The sequence below is a fragment of the Rhinopithecus bieti genome, unplaced genomic scaffold, assembly GCF_001698545.2.
Source record: "Rhinopithecus bieti isolate Rb0 unplaced genomic scaffold, ASM169854v2 scaffold_41649, whole genome shotgun sequence".
In the NCBI taxonomy this organism is placed as follows: Eukaryota; Metazoa; Chordata; class Mammalia; order Primates; family Cercopithecidae; genus Rhinopithecus; species Rhinopithecus bieti.
In genome coordinates this window covers 91080-114821 of record NW_016816893.1, presented here as the reverse complement: position 1 = coordinate 114821, position 23742 = coordinate 91080, and the positions used below count along the sequence as shown (strand labels likewise).

At 34.4% G+C, this 23742-nt stretch overlaps 1 protein-coding gene across 1 annotated transcript in view; it reads left to right on the top strand.

Annotated features, from left to right (window-relative positions):
- SHOC1 (shortage in chiasmata 1) overlaps nucleotides 1-20327 on the top strand; it is a 123871-nt gene extending 103544 nt beyond the window's left edge. The window contains 9 exon segments of the mRNA XM_017855476.1: nucleotides 607-785; nucleotides 2001-2118; nucleotides 3349-3460; nucleotides 5102-5223; nucleotides 7305-7398; nucleotides 12668-12799; nucleotides 13004-13153; nucleotides 14454-15414; nucleotides 20078-20327. Of these exon segments, the coding sequence (XP_017710965.1) occupies nucleotides 607-785; nucleotides 2001-2118; nucleotides 3349-3460; nucleotides 5102-5223; nucleotides 7305-7398; nucleotides 12668-12799; nucleotides 13004-13153; nucleotides 14454-15414; nucleotides 20078-20178 (1969 nt within the window). The 3' untranslated portion in view covers nucleotides 20179-20327.
- The last annotated feature ends 3415 nt before the right edge of the window (nucleotides 20328-23742 follow it).

Here is a 23742-nt window from a genome sequence, read left to right as displayed (position 1 = left end):
CCATAAAAACTGGACATAGATACTTTTAACTTCTAGAGTGTTCTAGATAGAAAGCAGCAATAGAGAATTTTAATTATAGTAGGTGGTATGTTTTATGAGATTTGAAAATGTTTATGAGATTTTATGAGATAAGAAAGCTAAATTTATGATATTTAAGTGTCCATCTATTTTTTTGTTGTTAAATCACTTATGAAGCCCATTAAGAAAAAAAAAATCCCATTTTAAAGTTGCCATATAATATCCTATTATGTAGATTATCTAAGATTAAGACCTTATATTTGTAAGAAAATGAGACTGATTTTTCATGCTGATTTCTGTTATTGATAGCACTCAGGTAATAAAATCAGGCTATCTCCCATTTGAGGATATGAAATGGGCTACAGGTTTTTATATCCTGGTATAAAATATATATGATCATTAAGAAGAAAAATATAAAGAAATTAACACAATTGAAGAGCAAATCAACAGAAAATACACCAGTGCCTTTCTAAGATGAAGCATAGATTAGAGAAGGATGGAACAGCCAGAAAACAGTCATCTTTTAATAGTTCAAGCAAATAATAACACAAGTATAATGCCATTTTCTTGGCTTTCTTTTGTCTTTAGTACAAGTTCCTGTGTAGTTGTACATAATCAATATATTGGAGCAGATTTCCCCTGGAGTAATTTCACATCTGTAGTGGAATACAATTATGTGGAAGACTCTTGTTGGACTAAACACTGCAAAGATTTGAATATTCCTTACATGGCGTTTAAAGTGATTCTTCCAGACACAGTTTTTAAAAGTAAGAATATAAACCAAAATCCTTTTCCTTTTTTGCTTTATTAGAATGAAAATTTTCTATTTTCTGTTTATGATCTATGGATAAAAATAAGCTGTGACATTAGAAGCCTTGAGTTCAACCTCTAACCCCACCACTATTTGTGTGACCTGGGGTAGTCCTTTAATGGTCTCTGACCTCGTAGTCCTCATTTGTAAAGTAAGCTTTACTAATTATATGTTTTCATTGCTTTATCTAACTTCTAAATTTTACTTATAATAGCACAATTTTATTACATTTATATCCAATCTTAATCTGATGGCTTTTATGCAATAGTATTTTTTATTGATTTTTAGGGGACAATTGTGTAATAGTATGCTAACTGATTCAGAAAACTGTAATATGCAAAACAAATTCCCTACAAATACTTAGAAAAAAGTCTAAACCACTTCATATGTCACTTTATTTCTTTGTATTTGTCAGTAACACCTCATATGACTAAGGCTGCGAATTCTCAGATCCATAAATCTGATACATTTTTGAGTATAAAACACACTCAGTGTGAGAGTGCATCTCTCTCAGTACTTGCCATCAATTATTTTCTATTCACCTCAAATATGAGTGGGAAGTCTAAATAGATTCTGAGACATTCCAACTCAATTCTAAAAATATGGTCACCATAATGGTTTCTTTGGAATTGATCTTGTGTAACTATTCTTTTATAAATTAACTGTGTATGTCTTTTGACCATGTATCTATTGAGGTATTTATTCTTTTCTTATTGATCTGTAAAATGTTTTCCCTATGGATTATTGCACATAATTTAAAATCTTTATGTAAATCAGTATATATTTATACAGCACATGTCCAATATATACTTAAGTGAATAAAGCAAGTTTCAACATTTCAGGTAGAGAATGACCCTAATTTTTCTTTCTTTATTGAAGTGAGTGTACATGTGTGAGTATAAGCAAGAAAATATATTGAAAAAAGTCTGGAAATATATGCAAAACTCTGTTTTTAGTGTATAGTGGTATTAGTAAACTCTATTAACTTATTTCTAGGTAGGATAACATGGTTTTTATTTTCTTCTTCAAGCCTGTCTTTATTCTGTTTCTGATTTTTTATGCTGAATATTATTTTATATTACTCCTACTTATCTTCATGTTTAGTAAAAAAAGAGAAAGAGCTGGGAGATGAGAATAAAAGAAAAATATTTATAAATTTTCTCTTATTTAGGAAGCACCTTGTTGGATAGATTTGGAGGTTTTCTTTTGGAAATTCAGATTCCATATGTGTTTTTTGCATCTGAAGGACTTCTTAATACTCCAGACATACTTCAGCTGCTAGAATCCAAGTAAGTTATTGATTTCACAATTTTAACAAAATATATATATGTGTGTGTGTGTGTGTGTATATATTCTGATAGGCTAAATATTATTGCTGTATAGGTGGCTCCATGTGTCTATGATTCAAGTCTGGAATTATATCACAAAAGAATAGTTTTCCAGAGAGTTTATATCAATGTATATTTATTTCCCTATACCACACCCTCATAATTATAGAATATTACATTTTTGGTAATATTTATCAATTTTATGGACAAAAATAATATTTGTTGTTTAAATCATGTTTTACTTGCATTTCTTTTGTTACCAGCAAATATGAACATTTTATATGCTTTTTTCTGTGAATTATATGTTCATGTCTTGAGTCATTGATAATATTGAGAATGAGTATTGTTTAGGGAACTTTACTGCCCAGGAAACAGGACTGTGAAGTTCTAAATGAATTCTCAAGGTTTTAAATCTTTAGATCTAAGGTCATACCAACATTAGACGTTATCAAATCGTGAAACACTTTATCATAACCCACAAGTTGTCACAGGCATGTTGGACCTTGGGCTTCATATCAAGGAAATATAATTGTACTGTTACCTTAGTTAAAATGCAGATGTATGTTCCATGCTTTTGTTTTTATATATTAAGGCTGTGGAGAATTCACAGAAAACTATGAGCTTATAAAAGGTAGTTAAGAGCATGATGGCATGTACCTGTAGTACCAGCCACTTAGGAGGCTGAGGTGGGAGGTTCGATTGAACCCAGGAATTCAAGGCTACAGTTAGCCATGATAGTACCACTGTACTCCAGGCTGGGCAATAGAGCTGTCTCTAAAAATAATAACAATATATAGTAATAAAATAAAAAGTGCTTAAAATGTAAGTCATTTTTAAGGAATTAAAAAAAGGAAATTCTGATAAATGCAGAATATTTTAGTCCCATAATGTTTTGATTTCATGAATTATTATTTAAAGACCTAGAAAAAATTGGTCAAAACATTTGTAATAGTGTTATATACAGTAACATTTAGCACAATGCCTAAGGCAACACACATCTCAGCTGATTTGTTTTATATACTGAATAAATCGTAACTTTATGCTTCAAATTTTATAAAGTAGAATAAATTGACATGTAAAAGAAAAAGCATAGAAATCCAAATAACTTAACATGCAGGAGGACACTACAACTTTTCTTAAATAATTTTATTAGCATTTCATTTTTTCACTCAAGAATATTGTGTTTTACAGCTATAACATCTCACTAGTAGAGAGAGAATGCAGTGAGTCATTGAAACTCTTCGGAAGTTCAGAGCGTTATGTAGTGGTAACAGTTGATGAACACACTGCCATAATTTTGCAGGTAAAACTAGGTAGAAAAAATATAAACTAAAATAGATTAAAATATATAGCTATGTAATTTGTTATTATCTTTTCTGTAGGAGGCTTAACTATAATCTATTAGTGATTTCTTCTAAATTTTGCAAATGGGCCACAAGTGCTAAAATCATCACTGTGGAAAATGACTATAATCAAACTTCTCTGATGCCTTATGGCTTTTTAACATACTTTAAGAAGATAGGGCAAATAAAGAATATTTAATATTGTGTATTAACCTATTTTAAGTGTATTTATAGAATAATTATAGTATTGAAAGCTTTAAAAAAGCAATGTCTAGCCACTTTATTTATTACAAAAAGATAATATATTAATTGAGGATTGATAATATTGAATTTCCAATCATTCATTGCATTTCCAATGTAAATAGGAGTTGTCTCTAAGTAAGCTAGTTTTAGAGAGAGAATTTCTCTTCAAAAATTCATGTAGTTTGGAATTTTCTATGTATAAATTCTTGGGTGAATCTCCCTGATACATTTGCTTGATTGGAGAACCAATTGAAAAGAAATTAATTTATTGGGGTGGGAGTGGGAGCAGAAACCAGGTTTGATGGTATGCAATATAAATATTGCAATATATTAATGGCCAATATGCGTTTTGATAAGCAAATGTTATACGAATTGTATGATGGAAAACACAACTCTACTAGAGATTTTAAGAGATACTGTGTCTTGTATATTCAAAGTTCTTAAACAGTATTTTTCTGTTTGGCAAAACTGTTTGTTTGTTTTTAGAGATAGAGTCTCACACCATTGCCCAGCCTGGAGTGCAATGACACGATCATAGCTCACTGCAGCCTCGAACTCCTGGGCTAAAGTGATCCTCCTATCTCAGCCTCCCAAGTAGCTGGGACTATAGGCATGCTCCACCGCACCCAGCTAATTTTTTAACTTTTTGTAGGGACAGCGTAGTGCTATGTTGCCCAGGGTGGTCTTGAACTCTTGGCTTCAAGTGATCCTCTCACTTCAGCCTCCCAAAGTGCTGGGATTATAAGGATGAGCTACGGTGCCTGGCTGGCAAAACTGTTGTTGTCCAATTATATAACTTATTGTTAGAGGAAGGTCATTTTTTAAATTCCTTAATCTATCAAAAATTACTTATGTTAAAGGAAAAGGAGATTCCATACCATTAGGTAGAGATTCCCAGAAAGTCCATTAACTGCTCCTTTCTCATCTCCCCTGAATAACCATGCAGTGTACATTATCTCATAGGTTTTAAACATATTTTCTGTTGCCTTTGGAGTGACCAGATCCTAGTCCACAAAGGACTTGCATCCACAAAGGACTAGGATCTGGTTATTCCAAAGGCAATAGAAAATTGGACTAGCCTATGGAGTGCCAAACTAGGGGCACTCCATAGGCTACTTTCTTCATAACTGGGACCTTGGGAGATTCAGGAGCCTTCCTTGCTGATGCTGTCATTAGGTGTTTTACGTCTACTGTAGCTTTTCTCCTACTACTTCCTGCACGATTTTAATTTTTCCATGAAATGGGGGCTCATACCCATGCCTCTTTTCAACTTATTTGTATGTCATAGATTCTTGAAATATGATAACATAATTTCATAATAACTGTTCAACCTAATGAATTTTTACATTTTCTGATAGGATCTAGAAGAATTGAATTGTGAGAAGGCATCAGACAATATCATTATGAGGCTGATGGCATTATCATTACAGTACAGATATTGTTGGATAATTTTATATACCAAAGAAACATTAAATTCAGAGTAGGTAAACGTTTCTTCATCCAAAGTTATGTTTGTATTTCTTAAGCCTAAGTCCTCTTATTTGAATGGAAATAGCTATGCAATTTTCTGTGTGCTCATCTAGTTTGCTTTAAGTCAAGGATTCTCAAGTTGGAGGTATGATCACAGGAAAACAAATTTGAATTTTGGAGATGATATATTTCCTTGGACATTCTATGAAAGCCATCCTCCCCTACCCCATCTCACTAAGAATTGCTGCTTTAAGTATTTTATTATTTTGTAATTCTGGACTTGTCTGATTTCTGTCTAACTACTGTACTAAATTTTTTGTATACACTTGTTATCGGGTTGGTATAAGTATAAGTTCGAATATAAGAGTCTAAATACCTTGGTTTTTATTCCTCCTTTTACTAACAAATAATCTCTAGCAAGTGATTTAGCCTGGTTTTACCCTTCTACCAGAACTGAAAAATAATAATTCCGGTCTAAAACCTTCATTTTGAAGAACAATAAAGGGTATAAAGCATTTTAAGCTTTGAACTTTCTTGTAAAGCATTTTAAGCTTTATCTGGAACTTGGAAGTGTTCTTAGTAAATAACTGATTTGGAAATTTTAAAAGTTGTTTTAGATTACTGTCTACCTATAGTTCTAGTAGTGCAATTGAGGTACAAGAGAGAATAAAAGGAGATTCAAACTTATTTTACCCAGATTTTCATGAAAATAATTATCTAATACTCTGAGATAGTTTTATATTCAAGATGTAAACAGCGAATAAATATTCACAATCATATATTATAAAATATTACAATTTTCAGACCTCTAGATATCTCAGATTCATATTTTTAGAGAATGAGAACATTTAGGAAGTACCTTAATCAACTAACTAAATTAGGAAAACTGAAAATACAACAGAAATTGTTTGAATTACGTTAGTGTTCATGCCATTAATTCTTGTTTGAATGAGAGTGTCAGGGGTCCCTGAGACCATTCTGAGGTTTGATGGTTTGCTATGAGGACTCACAGAACTCAGTATATAGCTGTATTCATGGCTATAATTTATTACAGTGCAAGGTTACAATACAAAGGCCTATAATGCAAAGTCAGCAAAGGAAAAAAGCTCATGGGGCAAAGTCCAGAGGAAACTAGGAGGAAGCTTCTAAGAGTCCGCTCCTAGTAGAGTCATACAGGATGTGCTTAACTTCCTCAGCAACAAACTGTCATAACACTTGTAAAATTTTCTCTACCAGACCAGCTCATTAGAGACACAATGCCCAGGGTTTTCTTTTAAGGGCTGGTCAAGTAGGCACCCTCTGCCTGGCACTTAATCAAAGTTCTAGACTCTAAGAAGAAAAGCAGATGTTCAACAGAAACTACATTGTTTGTCAAGAGTTTAGGCACAGTGTTCTTATCAGCTTCTCATATGGAAAGAGCTAATCTGAGAAAGAATTCAAAACAGGAAAGAAGAGCCAAGAAATAAAGAGAGCCATTATCTTGATGGTATTGTTTGAGTCCCAGGATCCAACAATGGCTTCCCCTGGACTTCTTCGTAATATAAGCTAGTAATTTCCTCTTTGTTGCTTAGGGTACATAAGGTGGGTAAAGGTAGTAGAAATATCTATCCATAGTTCAGCACTTACATCTGACCTGCTTAGTAACCACAGAAGGAAAAGAGAAAGATGCATTTTCTAACAGTTTAGGGAACTCTGGGAGGATTCCATGTATCCTGGTTCTGGTCATGTGTCTATGTCTGAACCTGTTACTTTGACTGGGGGGGATGGAGTATTCTAGTTGGCTAGGCTTTGGTCATAAAGCCATCCCTGGAGTCAGTAAAGGGATGGATTAAGTTCGTCCCACAACACACACCTCCCCTAACACACATACCCTTAGCATCCCCTAGATTTGACAGTATTATTAAAGAATGGAGATGGAGATGTTTTTTCAAGAGTACAGAGTGGAAAAAAACACACACAAATTTGCCACACTGGTGTTGTCTTAGCTAGGTTATTCTAAAAATATTATGAAATGTGGAAAATAAAATTAATTTTTAATAAATATAATCTAATATCAAATGAATAGAAATATAGTAATATAATTCTTTGTAGGTATCCGCTTACAGAAAAGACACTTCATCACCTAGCACTGATTTATGCAGCTTTGGTTTCATTTGGGCTAAACTCTGAAGAACTGGATGTAAAGGTATTCTTTTCCTATGTGTTTCTTCATAAGTATTTTTTATAAACCAAAATTATACTCAAATTTAAGTGCCCAGTGAGAAAAAAGTGTTAAGCAAACGAGTTAAAAACTGTTTAAAAGCTAAATAAAGAATAGTTTTCCAATTAATAAATATTTTATCATTATTCTATTCCAAAAGGCTTTAGTTTAATGAATTTAAAATCATATTTCATCTCTTTATTACTACTCAGATGTTTTCTAAACATAGCAGGATATGAATAAAATAAATATCCCTTGATTAAAATGTTCCTTATGAAAGATGTACTAAGCTTGTATCTGCTGTAAATGGAACTCTTAAGACATATACTAGAGGTAATATATTGGTGATCTCTAATCATTCTCTTTCCTTGGTCCCCTTTTTCAGTGTTCCGCTCTGAAATTTAGACATTTGTCCAAGTTCAGGGCTCAGCACTGTTCCATTATCACATTACATTCTCTTCTTTATGAACTTAGAGATTCCCACAGATTTTGCTTTCATTTCTGAGTATAATTCTTAAATTTTTCTTGACATTTCTTAAGGTCTGCACCTGTATTCTAGCAGACTACGGGGAATCACCACATGAATATCCAACAAATAGTTCAAACTCTACATGTCCAAAACACAGCTTCTCATCCTCCCACAAGCTTAGTTTATGGTATCCTTATTCCAATTTAATTAGTGGCTAAATCTTCTTTTTAACTCTGCAGTGTCTCTAGAATATGTCTCTCCTTCTACTTCTGCTGTTTCCCTAAATTCAGGTCTTCACCACCTCACAGTTGGATTTTTAAAGTAGCTTCCTAACTAATATCCCTTTTCTACTCTTTCCCCACTTCAATCCATCACATATAGACACCAATTACATTTCCAAAATACAGCTGTGAATATTTCACTCACTAGACTATAAGCTCCTTAAAGGTAAGGAAACAAGTTTATTCATTTTTCTTTATTCTTGGAACCTAGCACAATGCCAGGTACATAGTAGTCTCTTGATAAAAATTTGCTATTGATTTGAATTTCTTGCTCAAAGACTGTCCATAGCTTCCTACTTAAATCAACATAAAATTCAAACTCAGCTGGATTCAAACTCTTCCACAATGTGGCCCTTAGCGATTCCTTCTTTAACATTATTGTACTCACCATTTACTGAATATGCCTCCATACTGTCACCTCTCAGCCTTTGCACAAACATGTCTTTCTGGCCTGCCTTCCCCCAGGAATACTATTGCCCCATTCTCTTACCACTAACTGTCAGAGTTCTACCTGTCTTTCACTGCCCAGTTCAAACACTACCTATTTTAAGAAACTTGCCCCACATCATGCTACCTGACTTCAAACTATACTACAAGGCTACAGTAACCAAAACAGCATGGTACTGGTACCAAAACAGAGATATAGACCAATGGAACAGAACAGAGCCCTCAGAAATAATATCACACATCTATAACCATCTGATCTTTGACAAACCTGACAAAAACAAGAAATGGGGAAAGGATTCCCTATTTAATAAATAGTGCTGGGAAAACTGGCTAGCCATATGTAGAAAGCTGAAACTGAATCCATTCCTTACACCTTATACAAAAATTAATTCAAGAAGGATTAAAGACTTAAATGTTAGACCTAAAACCATAAAAACCCTAGAAGAAAACCTGGGCAATACCATTCAGGACATAGGCGTGGGCAAGGATTTCATGTTTAAAACACCAAAAGCAATGGCAACAAAAGCCGAAATTGACAAATGGGATCTAATTAAAACTAAAGAGCTTCTGCAAGCAGCAAACGGCAAACTACCATTAGAGTGCACAGGCAACGTACAGAATGGGGAGAAAAGTTTTATAATCTACCCATCTGACAAAGGGCTAATATCCACAGAATCTACAAAGAACTTAAACACAATTTACCAAGAAAAAGCCAAGACGACCCCCCATCAAAAAGTGGGCAAAGGATAGGAACAGACCACTTCTCAAACAAAGACATCTTATGCAGCCATAACACCATGAAAAAAACGTGCTGCTCATCATCACTGTGCACATCAGAGAAATGCAAAGTCAAAACCACAATGCGATGACCTCTCACACACCAGTTAAGAATGGCAGTCAATTTAAAAACTCAGCAACAGACAGGTGGTTGGAGAGGATGTGGAGAAATAGGAACACTTTTACACTGTTGGTCGGGACTGTAAACTAGTTCAACATTGTGGGGAAGACAGTGGTGGCAATTCTCAAGGGATCTAGAACTAGAAATACCATGTTGACCCAGCCATGCCATTACTGGGTATATACCCAAAGGATTCTAAATCATGCTGCTATAAAGAACACTGCACCATGTATGTTTATTGCACCGCGACCTATTCACAGTAGCCAAGAGACCGTTGCGCGCACAGCACGCCAAATGGGTCCATCAATGATACGACTGGATTAAGAAAATGTGGCGCAATGGCCGGGCCACCGGTGGCCTCACGCCTGTAATCGCCCAGTAACTTTTGGGAGGCGAGCCGGGCGGATCACAAGGTCAGCGAGATCCAGACATCACTGGCTAACACAGCTGAAGAAACCCCGTCTCTACTAAAAATATATAAAATTAGCGGGGCATGGTGGCAGGCACAAAGCAAAAACATTCAATAAATGTCTACTAAGTGGAATTCAATCAAAGTGCCACTTGCTAAGAAAATCAACAAATGATCTGTTTGAACTGGAATTCCAGATAATTTTGTTTCTGTGCTGCATACTAAACAAAAATAAAATTCTTAGAAAAGTTACCTAAATAAGTGAATGACAAATGTAAATTTGTCTCTAGTGAGGTCTTACCACTTATTTAGCCTCTTCTCTTCCCAGCTCAGGGAAACCATTACGGGCAAAATATGCTTTAGAAAAAATTTTTCCTCTATACATGGGGCATATGATATCAGTGAATGATCCTATATTCAAGTACAGTCACATGACCCAGGAAGGGCATGGTCCAAAGAAGGCATTTGGGGATGAAATAGGAGTACTGCCTAGGAGCAATCCATTCCAAACAAGTCTATTTCCATCTGGATCAAACTATTCTAAAAGCTTTTCAGGTTTTACATATAATCTAAAAAGCAGGTCATTTTTTTCAATGGATGTTGAGAGGCAACTGTGGTCAATTTGCGCTTACTCTATTATCAGTATGTCCTCAGTACTCATAAGCCTCCTGTTTTCCTGACTTGATGACATTGTTGTATTAAAGGAGGCCCCCTGGACTCATACTAGTTTAGAACATATTGTTGCTTTACCTTACTTTATTTAGTAGCATGGCTTTTGATCTCTTAGATCACATCAGGACCATTAGCACCTTTTTATTTTCAGGCATCTGAAGGACCTGAAAATCAAGGAAGTATTAGGAAGTTTAAGAACATTTTCTTAAATTAAAAGAAAATACTGCTAGTAGTGTTATGCTAAGTGTTATTCCAATTTTTTAAAAGTTCTGTAATTTTTGTATGAACCGTCTTTGCAGGAAAATGCATAAATAAACACGTGCAAAATTTTTCAAACAAATTAAGGAGGTTCCTGAATTCCCAAATCTAGCCATGAGCCCCAGAATTCCTGCCCTAATAAATTAATCGTCATTACCACCATCATAAAATTATGGCTTTTAACCCTTTTCCCATTTGCCCTGAGAATCCTCGCCAGCCAGGCTTGTTGCTGCAGTGTTTACCCCGAGATAACTTTGCCACGCAATATCTCGTTTTATTATTATTTTGCATACTCTAGTATATCAACTTAGGAAACAAAAGACATCTTTCTATTTATAGCATTCTATTTTTAGTAGTGGTATTTCCATTACAAAATATAGTAATTCTCAATCCCTGAAAATGTCAAATCCTAGAAAACATAGCATTCCTACTTGTGACATTAACATCATTCTCAAACAGTTGTTGGCTGAAGAGTCTATTGATAAATCTGATTTTTCTGAAATAGAAAATTCTGATGATTCAGATGATTCTGATGTTAGTTCTGTTTAGAAATAACTCCAAGCACAGTTTTTATATTTTATTTTCACATCGAAAATCAGTCAGATTTGCTTCAGCCTCAAAGAGCATGTTCATGTAAAATTAAATGAGTGCTCCACTTTTTTTTCCTAAATGGGAAAAGGGTTAAAAATAAAGTTTATATATTTAAATGAAAGTGTCATATCTTCTCAAAACATCCAAAACTAGCAATTAAGTACATTTGGAATTGAACAATGTATTTCTGTGTACTCTCCCTATATAATGTCATTTAAAGAAAATCCTTTAAAATGCATGTACTCCCCAGGTGTGTACTAACCATTTTGTATTTGTTATTCTTATAAAAGGAAAAAAAATCATAATTATTTTGTGAAATTTCTACGGTTTACTAAATTTCCACTATGGTACAGGATATTTATATTTCCAAGATATGATTATTTGGGGCAGTATTTCTCTGTTCACATTAAACTGCTAACTCATGAACTATCTTTCCTTCAATCAAATTTAAAAGATGAAGAAGAAAAGAAAGAAATGAAAGCAGCAGAAGAAGGCTGACATTTCAGAAGAGAGAAGGGAATAGAGGAAAACAGTGTCAGACAGGAAACAGAGGATACTATGAAATTATTTTTTCTTTACTTTTTCTCTTACTACTGTACTAATGGGAAAAATATTTTTTAGAATTGTGTAATATACACAAACACCACATTTTTGGCAGGGGTATCTTAGAATCAATAAGCCAATATTAGATGAGCAATTCCCAAAATGCTGGGAATGACTACTCTAAATCAAAACCTTATTTTTTCTTTTTTGAATACAAGATCAAATTCATTTATAAGTATACTTATTTTTGAACTTTGTCTTTGAAAATCTTGCACTATATTTTAAAATTCTTATTTTAATTGAAAACTATTAGGTTTAACTTTTGGAAACAGCAAAATCATAGTATTACTAGTGATATTCAAATTGCTGATTTTTCTAATATAGTTGAAATATAACACTATATTTTAATGACTCTATTACTAAATGCCAAATGAAATGAAAATGATTTAGTTCCAAAAATTAAAAATACAAGGATATCACATTTAAATAAGGAAGGAAAATTGGTTATCCTCATAAATAAAATGTCCTGGATGTAGGATAAACCAATAGTTTCTATCTAAAATAGTGTTAAAGATTAGAATCTGCTGTTGTTTAATTTTATCTTGTAATTACAAACTATTTTTTTAAAATGTTATATTTTGCTTCCTAGTATTTCCTATAATCTAACATAAAAAAATATTTTTTAGCTTGTAATTGCCCCAGGAGTAGAAGCAACTGCCTTGATAATTCGACAAATTGCTGACCACAATTTAATGACCTCAAAGAGAGATCCTCATGAATGGTTAGATAAATCCTGGCTTGAAGTTTCACCAACTGAGGTATATTTTCTAAATGTATAAATTAGATATTTGCAAAGCAAATATAAAAACCTGTATTTGAATTTACTTTCTGGTAACATTTTTCCCCCAAATGTCTCAAATTGAGTGGTAGGTACAATGACAAAATTTTAATCTGCTGCAACGAGTAAAATAAAATGGATCACTTTCAAAAGACTACTGACTGTTTCTTAAATTATTTTCTAGGAAGAAATGTACTTACTTGATTTTCCATGTGTTAACCCATTGGTGGCTCAGCTCATGCTAAATAAAGGACCTTCACTGCATTGGATATTATTAGCAACTCTGTGTCAACTTCAGGAACTCCTACCTGAAGTCCCAGAAAAAGTGTTAAAGGTTAGTTATTTGAGATCTGTATTATGATAGGAATTTATTTCCTTTCTATTTGAGTATCTAGTCTTACAACAGGATTTTTTAAATGAAGGTATACAAGTTTAATTGTTTTGGACTTCAAATAGCAAAGAAATAATTTACTTGAACTAAATTTCATACAGACTTTTCATTAGCTATCAATTATACATTTTATTTTATTTTATATTTTATTTATTTATTGTTTTTGAGACAGAGTTTCACTCTTGTTGCCCAGGCTGGAGTGCAATGGTGCAATCTCAGCTCACTGCAACCTCCGCCTCCCAGGTTCAAGAGATTTTCCTGCCTCAGCCTCCCAGGGAGCTAGGATTATAGGCATACACCACCATGCCCGGCTAATTTTGAATCTTTTTTTTTTTTTGGTAGAGATGGGGTTTCACCATGTTGGTCAGTCTGGTCTCGAACTCCTGACCTCAGGTGATCCACCCACTTCGGCCTCCCAAAGTGGTGGGATTACAGTATTTTTTCTTTTTTTGAGATGGAGTCTCTCTCTGTCATGCAGGCTGGAGTGCAGTGGCTTGATCTCAGCTCACTGCAATCTCCACCTCCTGGGTTCAAGCGATTCTCGTGCCTCAGCCTCCCAACCAGCTGGGACTGCAGGTGTGCACCACCACACCTGGCTAAGTTTTGTACTTTACGTAGAGACAGAGTTTCCCCATGTTGGCCAGGCTGGTTTTAAACTTCTGACCTCAGGTGATCTAACAGCTTTGGCCTCCCAAAATCCTAGGATTACAGGCATGAGCCATAAACCCCAACCTATATTATACATTCTAAAGCTATTTTATACAGATAAATTCAATATAATCAGCTTTAAATCATTTTGGAATATTGTGCTCACAGAAAATTCAATTATATACCCTATTCACATGTATTTACATTACCTCTTCCAAACAGTCCTAACACACACTTCATTGTAGCTGTAAAGATAACTTTAGCCTTACTGGTAATATTTTAAAATTCTTATCAAGGAAATAGTATTCATGTATGAATTGCCTAACTAAAAATTCTATTGTATTTGCTGTGAGCCTAAAATTGTTCTGAAAAATAGACTATTAAAAAATCTATTACAAGTGATTAGAAAATATGTATGAATTACAATGAGTTTTGCTTTTAATAGAACCTAATGATTTCACATTGTTAATACCTGGATCAATGTAATATCTATGAATAGACTACTTATTTATATTTTGCCTTCTTTCCATATAGATAAGCTTCATTATTCATATTTACTAAACTGATGTTTGCATTATATTAATTCATTTTTTAGCATTTTTGTAGCATCACTTCCCTATTCAAGATTAGTTCTTCTTCTGTAACAAAATCACCGCAAATTTCATCACCTCAGGACAATACGAATCGGATTAGTACCTTGTCTTCTCGGAGTTCAGCATCTGATTTAGACTCTGTCATTCAAGAACATAATGAATATTATCAGTATTTAGGATTAGGAGAGACAGTGCAGGAAGACAAAACCACCACTTTGAATGACAACTCTTCCATTATGGAACTAAAAGAAATCTCAGGTTTTTTACCACCTGTGACTTCATACAATCAGACCAGCTACTGGAAAGACTCTAGTTGTAAACCTAATATAGTGCAGAATACTCCTTTTCTAATTAATATAGAATCAAGGAGACCGGCTTATAACTCCTTTCTAAACCACAGTGATTCAGAGTCAGATGTCTTTTCTTTGGGTCTAACACAAATGAACTGTGAAACTATAAAATCACCAAGTGACGCTCAGAAGAGAGTGTCAATTGTCCCCCATTTTATAAATTCTCAGAAAAGGAGAACACATGAAGCAAAAGATTTCATAAGTAAAGAAGTATCTGACCCTATCTTTTCACTAGAGGGCTCTCATTCTCCTCTTCATTGGAACTTAAAGAAAAATATATGGGAACAAGAGAATCGCCCGTTCAACTTACAATATGGTGCAGAGCAGACTACATGTAACAAATTGTACTCTCAGAAAGGTAATTTATTCACTGATCAGCAAAAATGTCTATCAGATGAGTTTGAAGGCCTCACATGTGAAAGTTCGAATGATGAGACTTTCTGGAGAGAATTACCATCTGTCCCCAGTTTGGATTTATTTTGTGCTTCTGATTCTAATGCAAATCAAAAAGAATTCAACAGCCTTTATTTCTACCAAAGAGCTGGAAAAAGTTTAGGACAGAAAAGGCATCCTGAATCTTCATTTAACTCAGGAGACAAGGAATCATTAACAGGTAACACTATCCAATAGTTGATAAAACTACTCTCAAATTTAATTTTAAAAGAGAAAACCATCTCCAAATTTAACTTTTTTTTTTTGTTTTAATTACTACACTTAAAAAACTTCTCTAATAACTGTTGGGTAAAAGAGAAAATCTAAACTCTAAAATAAATGCAAAGAAAATATACTGTGTTAAATTCTTATAGCCTTAAGTGAACTAAGCATTCAACTTAAGAAGTTAAAAATAAAAGCAGTGCAACTGTAAGTAAAGCAGGAGACTAAAATCAACAAAGATTAAACAGAGGAATCAGTGAATTAGAAAATTAACCTCTTTGTGGGGTAGGTATATTTAATTGACTAACATTTATTAAAAGAGCCTAATTAAGTGCCAGTCTCTATTCTAAGTCCTTTATTGGATTATTTACTTTAATTCTAACAATTCTATTAAATAGGCACTATTATTAGCTCCATTCTGGTGGATGTTTTTGAGTTGTCTGAACATTTAAGCATATCAAATTTTTAAAAGAACAATTTAATTTTCTTATTTCTAGTGATTCTAGCTTTTCTTTCAGTGTCATTTCGTATTGCATTAGCCCAAGCATCTAAAACAAAATATTAAGTTCTAACGGCCATACAAAGGTGGCCTTCCCCAGGATAGGAGAAAAAGGGGAGGGCAGAGGGAAGCTGAAGTTTCAAACTTCTTTTTTTCATAGGTTTTTTTGTGAGGCCTGAGAGGGGCCAGGAAAATCTTGTATTCTTTGTTTTGTTTTAAAAAGACCTCCCAGATTGTATAAGCTCCAGGACTTGTACTACTTAGATTTGCTGTAGTTTAATAGTCACAACTTGTTTTGTTCCTCACTTTAATGGGAAGTATTCTGTGTTTAGTTGTGTAAAACTTCTGTGAAAATAGATGCTAAATTTTATCCAAACTCATTTTAGTACATATTGGGAAAAATCAAATGTGTTTTCTCTATTGACCTATTCATGTCAAAGATTATATTCATAGGTTTACTAGTATTGAATTATCTTTGCGATTTCTGTGATAAACATAACTGGTTTTTGAGGGATGATTCTTTTTTTTTAATTTTTATATTTTTGTTTTATTTAATATTTCATGCTACCTTGTCCAAGAGATTTTTTTTTTTTTTTTTGTAAGACAGGGTCTCCCTCTGTGGCCCAGGCTGGAGTGCAGTGGCATGATCGGCTCACTGCCACCCCCACATTTCGGGCTCAAGCGATCCTCCCATCTTAGCCTCCCAAGTAGCTGGGATTACAGGCACACACCACCATGCCTGGCTAATTTGTTGCAATTTTTGGTAGAGACAGGGTTTTGTTATGTTGTCCAGGCTGGTCTCGAACTCCTGGGCTTAAGTGATCTACCCGCCTTGGTCTCCCACAGTGCTGGGATTACAGGAGTGAGCCACTGGGCCCGGCCTTAGAGATTCTTTTAACACGCTGTTAAATACGGTAGCTAATATTTATTTATGATTTTCATGTCCACATTCATGATATTAGATTGTGTTCTTTATTTGTGCCTTATCACATTTTGACATAAAGGTTATGCTAACTTCATAAACTGGATGAAAATTTCATATTTTTCTACTCTGAAACAAAATATGCATTTGAATTACTATATGTTCTTGAACACAGGGCACTCCAGTATATAATCTCCCATTTTCAATGAGAAGACCCAGAAGTCATTTTAAATAAATTCTAACATTAAATGTTAGAAAAAGCTTAAAGCTTATAGGTATATGACTAGAATAGTCAAACATCTACCTATATTTTAATTCATTAATTTAGTTATATATTTTTAAATCACATACTCTATAAAATAATGTCAATTTAGAAACATTAATTTCTTCCAGTTTCCAAGTTATTTCCATGAAATAATTTTATTCAAACATTTCACATGACTCTTTGATACATCTACATTCAATATGACAAATTTTATTTAACTGGTTTTCCATAGTACATCATTACCTCCAAATACATTGTTTAAGATACAACACTTTTTGAATTAATATTGGCACAGCCCTGGAAAATTTATCCAAAGCCATTAGCATAACCCATAACCTCAAGATAATTTTCCATTTGTCCTGAAGTGTATATATGGGATCTCCATGATATAATTGCTTACTACATTGCTTTATTTTTATTTTTTGTCATGTCTGTTTAACAAAATACATTGCTTTTAAAACATTATTATTATTATTATTATTATTATTATTATTATTGACAGAGTCTTGCTGTATCACCCAGGCTGAATCATCCTTCCTCAACCTCTTGAGTAGCTGGGACGAAAGGCACGCACCATCACACCCAGCTAATTTTTGTATTTTTTGTAAAGGCAAGGTCTTGCCATGTTGCCCAGTCTGGTCTCAAACTCTTGGGCTCAAGCAATCTGCCTGCCTCAGCCTTCCAAAGTGCTGGGATTACAGGTGTGAACTACTGCACCCCACCCTGCCTTTTAAACTTTTAAATAATGGTACCCTAACTCTTGCAATTATGAGATTATATCCCCAGGGATAATTATTAAAACTGTTTCATAATTTTTAGTTTTCCATTTCACTGATTTCATAATCAGCCTCTGTAAGTATCCAAATCTGGGATTTTTCACGTAAATGTATCATGTATAAAAAAGCCATATAAGCTGAGTTCTTACATGATCACCACCTATCATTCATCAGGGCTTAGAATAAATTTCACATTACAGCTATGGGTCAAGGATCAAGCTCATGAGGGAAAACTTAAAAGCAAGAGTATTAAAAATGGCATATTAAAGACTCTGGAATGGCAGCTGAATATGAGCTACTAATACTATTTTAAAATATGGTATTCTAATTTTTATTTTTTCCTTATTGATCTATTATAAATTTTTTCTTTCAGCCAAGAGTGGGGTTTTTCTCATGTTGGGATTTTTTGAACTTTTGTTATTTCTGACAACTGCATTGTTGTCAGTTTATTATTTACTCCTTCCATTTATTAATGATATTCCTTATCCAACTTGGCAAGGATGTAGTGAATTTTGCTTATAATGTCCAAAATGCTGGTAATCGCTTCAAAACTGCTTTCATCTGTGAATGTACTTGGGACACTTTGTATTGGTTAACTGGAAATTTGTGTGTGCTTTATAATTGAACATGTGGATACTAACATAGGAATAATAATATATGGATAATAAATTGGAGTTATTAAATAGGTGCAAAATATACATTCATTTCATGAGAAAGCTTCCTGGCAGCTATAGAAAAAGAAATTTAAGCATTTTTAGAAATTTTAGAATTGGCTGTGAGAGATTGATATCCAGAAAAAAACATTGTTTCTATCACATTGGTAGCTTAAAATCAGCCATGGTGGGGGTCTTCATATCAGAAAAACTGGCAGATGCTACAAATCAGGCCTTTCCTTGTTTCCCCCACACCACCCCGAGAGCTGGTTGTTAAACATTTACCAGCATGCTACTGGTAGTCCAGGTTCTCCCACAGCTTTACAGCGAAGGACCAAGGTCCTGTCATCATTAATATTCCCTGTATTTCATCTACTTGTTTACTTAAGGATTCTTTAGCTCCTCAATTGGACTTAAAGATTTGTTTTCCAGACATGCCTTTAAAGACATGAATTTACAGATAGATTCCTAAACATATAACCTCTCCCTGAAAAGAAATATGTCCCTAGTGAAAATGGTATTCCCTAGAGGGTATATGTTCATGAGAAGAAAATTAGCCCAAGTGAAAAAAAGCCACAGTCAGGAATACAAGGGCAAACCAGGAAAAAAAAAAAAAAAAAAGAAGAAGAATTGAAAAAAAAAACAACTGACAGAATTGTATACACTCTCACCACAAAAATGGATACAAGGTACACGGAGACCAGGCAGTATGTCTTTGTTTCAGGTTCAAAGTCTGTCAAAATGAGCCCCTAATTTATATCCTAATTAATGAGGATTTACTGGAAACTTTCAGGAATTAGGAAGCCCTGCCTGACTTGCTTCCCCAACCATTTTGGATTGTTTTTACTTAAAAATGTTAAAATTAGAAGAGAACTTAGAGATTGCGTATTATAACTTTTCATTTCACAGAAGAGAAAATTGAAATCCAGGGAGATTTAACTACTTGTACAAAGCATGAGCATAAAAATATATGCATTTATCACTAATTTTTAATACCGGGCCATTAGGTTCAGAGGCATTTACGTTAAAAACACACTTTTTAATAGTTATTATTTTATCCCAGTTGGGAAATTTTGACACTTTGTAGATAGATGATGAAGACACAAAATCCATTTGAATAGTGAGGAAAACATACCTATACTTCAGCTGGGCGTGTTGGCTCACGCCTGTAATCCCAGCACTCTGAATGGCCGAGGCAGGTGAATCACCTGAGGTCAGGAGTTTGAGACTAGCCTGCCCAACATGGCAAAAAGTGTCTCTACTAAAAATACAAAAAATTAGCCAGGCGTGGCTGCAGGTGCCTGGAATCCCAGCTACTCGGGAGGCTGAGGCAGGAGAATCGCTTGAACTCAGGAGGCAGAGGTTGCAGTGAGCCAAGATTGTGCCACTACATTCCAGCCTGGGTGACAAGGGCAAAATCTGTCTCAAAAAAAAAAAGGAAAAGAAAAAAACCTATACTTTACTATTGTAAGCAATAAAATGGTTTTCCTTTTTCTACTTTTAACAGGTTTTATGTACTCACAAGTACCACAATTCAAAAAACGACGTCTAGCCTATGAAAAAGTCCCGGGTAGAGTTGATGGGCAGACTCGGCTGAGGTTTTTTTGAAGGAGGAGAAGAGCAATGTTACATGCAATATTCTACTGTTTTTGATGCTAATCCACTAGCAAAATTATTTAGATTTGCTCATACACTAAAGAAAATGCGATTGTTCCTACATGTCTCAGTGTTTCTGTATTAAATATTCATAATATGTATTCTGCCCTATGGTTTGTATCTTTGTTAAGTTAAATATTCTAATTTATCAATTAGTAGAATAATTATCATAAGATCCAAAATGTCTTCCAGACACCCCTACACACAAGCCATTTAAATGAGTCTCCATCACAGCCTGACCCTTTGAGTCAGGAAGTGAAGATCACCACAGTTAACCCTCCCACATCAAGAAAGTTAAAACCTAGGACAAAATTGAAGTTAGAAAACTTCCAACTTAAAGTATTGTTTTCTGTAAACACAATTTAAGAACAAATGACTAAGATGAAGTATTTGCCACCCAGATAATAGGGAAAAAAGTTCACATTCCTCATATTTAAAGAATTCCTACAAACTGATAGAAAGAAGACAACCTGATAGAAGAATGGGCAAAATATATGAATAGATATTTCCTCAGGAAAAATAACATTGTCAGTAAACATTTGAAACACAATGAAGTTTCATTACTTATTAGACAAATGCAAATTAAAACAATGTTACTGTTTTTTCACCTATCAGTTGCCAAAATTTTTGAAAATTCATACTATCCAACATCTACATATTGAAGAAAAGAACACTTTCCTATATTGTTTGTACAGCTTCTTTAGCGCAATTTGTGTAAACCCACTAAGATGAAAAATGCTCCTATCTTTTGACTCAACAACCACATTTCCAGGAATCTGTCTTAAAGAAATATCCAATTACACAATGAAATATCATATAATTTGTAATAGTTAAAAATTACAGACAATAAAAATGCTATCAGTAGGGGAACAGACCAACAACTTAGACTATAGAATACCATGAAACCATTAGAAGAAATTAAGTCTGTGAGCTCTGACAAGGCAGGATGTCCATAACATAAAGTAAAAAAGAAAAAAAAAGAGGGGAAAACAATATATAAAATACTATATGTTGCACAACTCCATTTCTGTTTTCTAAAAACAGACCTTTGAAAATTCAAAAATTTTCCAAAATGATCACTGTATCAGGGAATAATGTGGGCATAAGATGAATTTCACATTCTGGTATGCAATTTTGTTCACAAGAAACACTAGGTGAACTCAAAAATGATACCCAACTGAAATAAGCTGGATAGGAATACAGAAAACACACACACACCACACTTCACAGGGTCATTGAGCCACACAATGTAGCTAATGCCACATTCGGTGTCTCAACTTTCTGGCTAGATAGCCCACCTGCTACCACCTCACAGTAACTCGCCAGTTGCAACTTGGCTAAGCAGCTTCCTACCTTCCCCTTTCTTTAATTGTTCCCCAATTTCCTCTCAGGTCTCTGCCATTTTTCTCTATTTATTCTCCCACTCTTTTTCTATCTCTCTTTTGTTCTTTTCCTTGAGCAAAAAGGGTACCAACCATGGTTGCTAGGCAGGGCTGGCCAGTGGGACAGCGGGGCCTACAGGCTCAAGAGCAAACTTTGAGTATTTTTTAAGGTAAGGAGCTAAATGTATTATAGTATTTGTGTATTCCTTAATCATTTAACATGTTTAAAAGTGTGCTATCATTTTCTTTAGATTTCTGTCTTTTTTTACTGTTACTGGCAAAATTTTTAAATATTAAGCCCCAACTCCATTTTCCCACAGGCCCTGTGGTGGTTATTGTGTGATTTTATATAGCTTGGTGATTTTTAGGAATGCCTGTGTCATATTATAGCAGCACTACTAGATACATATTCTTCTTAGCAGCTGCTTAATATAATCTGCCATGATATATTTAATCATTCTCTCACTAATGAACATTTAGGCTGACTCCAACTTTGTCATGAAAAATATATGGACAGACACATTCTCAAACTTTTAACAGTGGGAGATAGAGTAATAAATACAAAGGTTGTCATTCTGTATACATTTGGATATATTTTGAAGGTACAGCTGAGGAATCAGGGATAGCACCAAGGTTTGTGACCTAAGAAGAATGACGTTGTCATTTATTGCAATGGGGAAGATTATGACAAAGGTATACTTTACAGAGCTTGGGAGCTCAGTTTTTGGGCAAGTTAAATTTGAAATACCTACTAGACTTCCAAGTGGAGATACTAAGTAGGTATTTGTATTATGTAAGTCTCAAGTTCAATAGAAAATATAAATCTGGAAAGTATAAATTTGGGAGTCATCAAAGTATAGATGATGTTTAAAGCTATAAAAATAGATGAGATTACCAAAGTAGTGAATATAGATAGAAAATAGAAAAATTTCAACCACCAAGCCATGGGACCACATTCGACAGAAATAGAGGAAAATAGAAAGGAGATTAAGAAGAAGCGATCGGTGATGGAGGAGAAAAACCAGATTTCCTGAAAGCCAAATGAAGATGTTTCCAGAAGGAGAGAGTAATTGGTTGTGTCAACTGCTATTGACAAATCAAATGAGAGGAGGAAAGAGAACCATCGGATTTACCAGTGTGGAGCTCTTTGGTGATCTTGATAGGAGCAGTGTTCGGAGCAATGGTGGGGCAAAAGCTTGATTATAATAGATTCCAGAAAGCACAGGAAAGGAAAACAGGAGATGGGGAGTTTAGACAACTCTTTCTGAAACTTTTGCTGTATAGATGAGAGATGGGGTATTGGCTAGAGGAAGAAGTCAAGAGAAGGTAGTTTTAACAGAAAAATCTCACAGTGTTTGTAAATAAATGGATGGGATGGAATGCTCCAGTACAGGAGCAAATGCTAATGGAGACAGAGACATAGATTTGCTGGACAGAAGTCCCTGGGAAGATGAAAAGACATGGGATATAGTGCAGAAAAGGAGGGAGTTGGTCTTGGCTAAGACCATAGAGAGTTGGTCCACAGACATAAGAAGAACCATTGAGATTACAGGCAGAGATACAGATAGATGTGGTGGGAGATTATGGTCATTCTGTTCTGATTGCTTCTATCTTTTTCTCTTAACTTTTCTGTTTCTTTGATCAGAAAAGCAGAACCACTGAGTATTACAGAATAAAGGGTTTATTATAAGGATTAGGCCTTGTACAAATGTGGGAACTGCTTTAAAAGTTATGTAAGACAGTTGCCTTTGCATCTGGTGTTGGGCCTGAAGTCACTTCAGGTCAGCCAAGCTCATTGTCAGGAGAGTTGGAAGCAAAATGGGGAAGATAAACTGGAACTTGCCAGGACAAATTAGAATCACTTTCAACCTCAGTGATATGAAAGCGAGGAAGCTGAGAGTGAAGAAGGAGACGGTGTTGGAGATTTGAGAAGAAATAATTTATGAAACAGTCACCTAGAAGAGTGAGAGAGTGAAGGGAATGGGGAACTATAGTGTATGTTCGCCAGAAAATATAAAGATCCTCTTAAATTAGTGATCATGACTCTGAAGTGAGAGCATTAAATAGGTCACAAATGGAGGAGGGGTGCTCAGTAGAAAGGAGGAAAACAAAGACAGAGAATTGCATTTAAAGG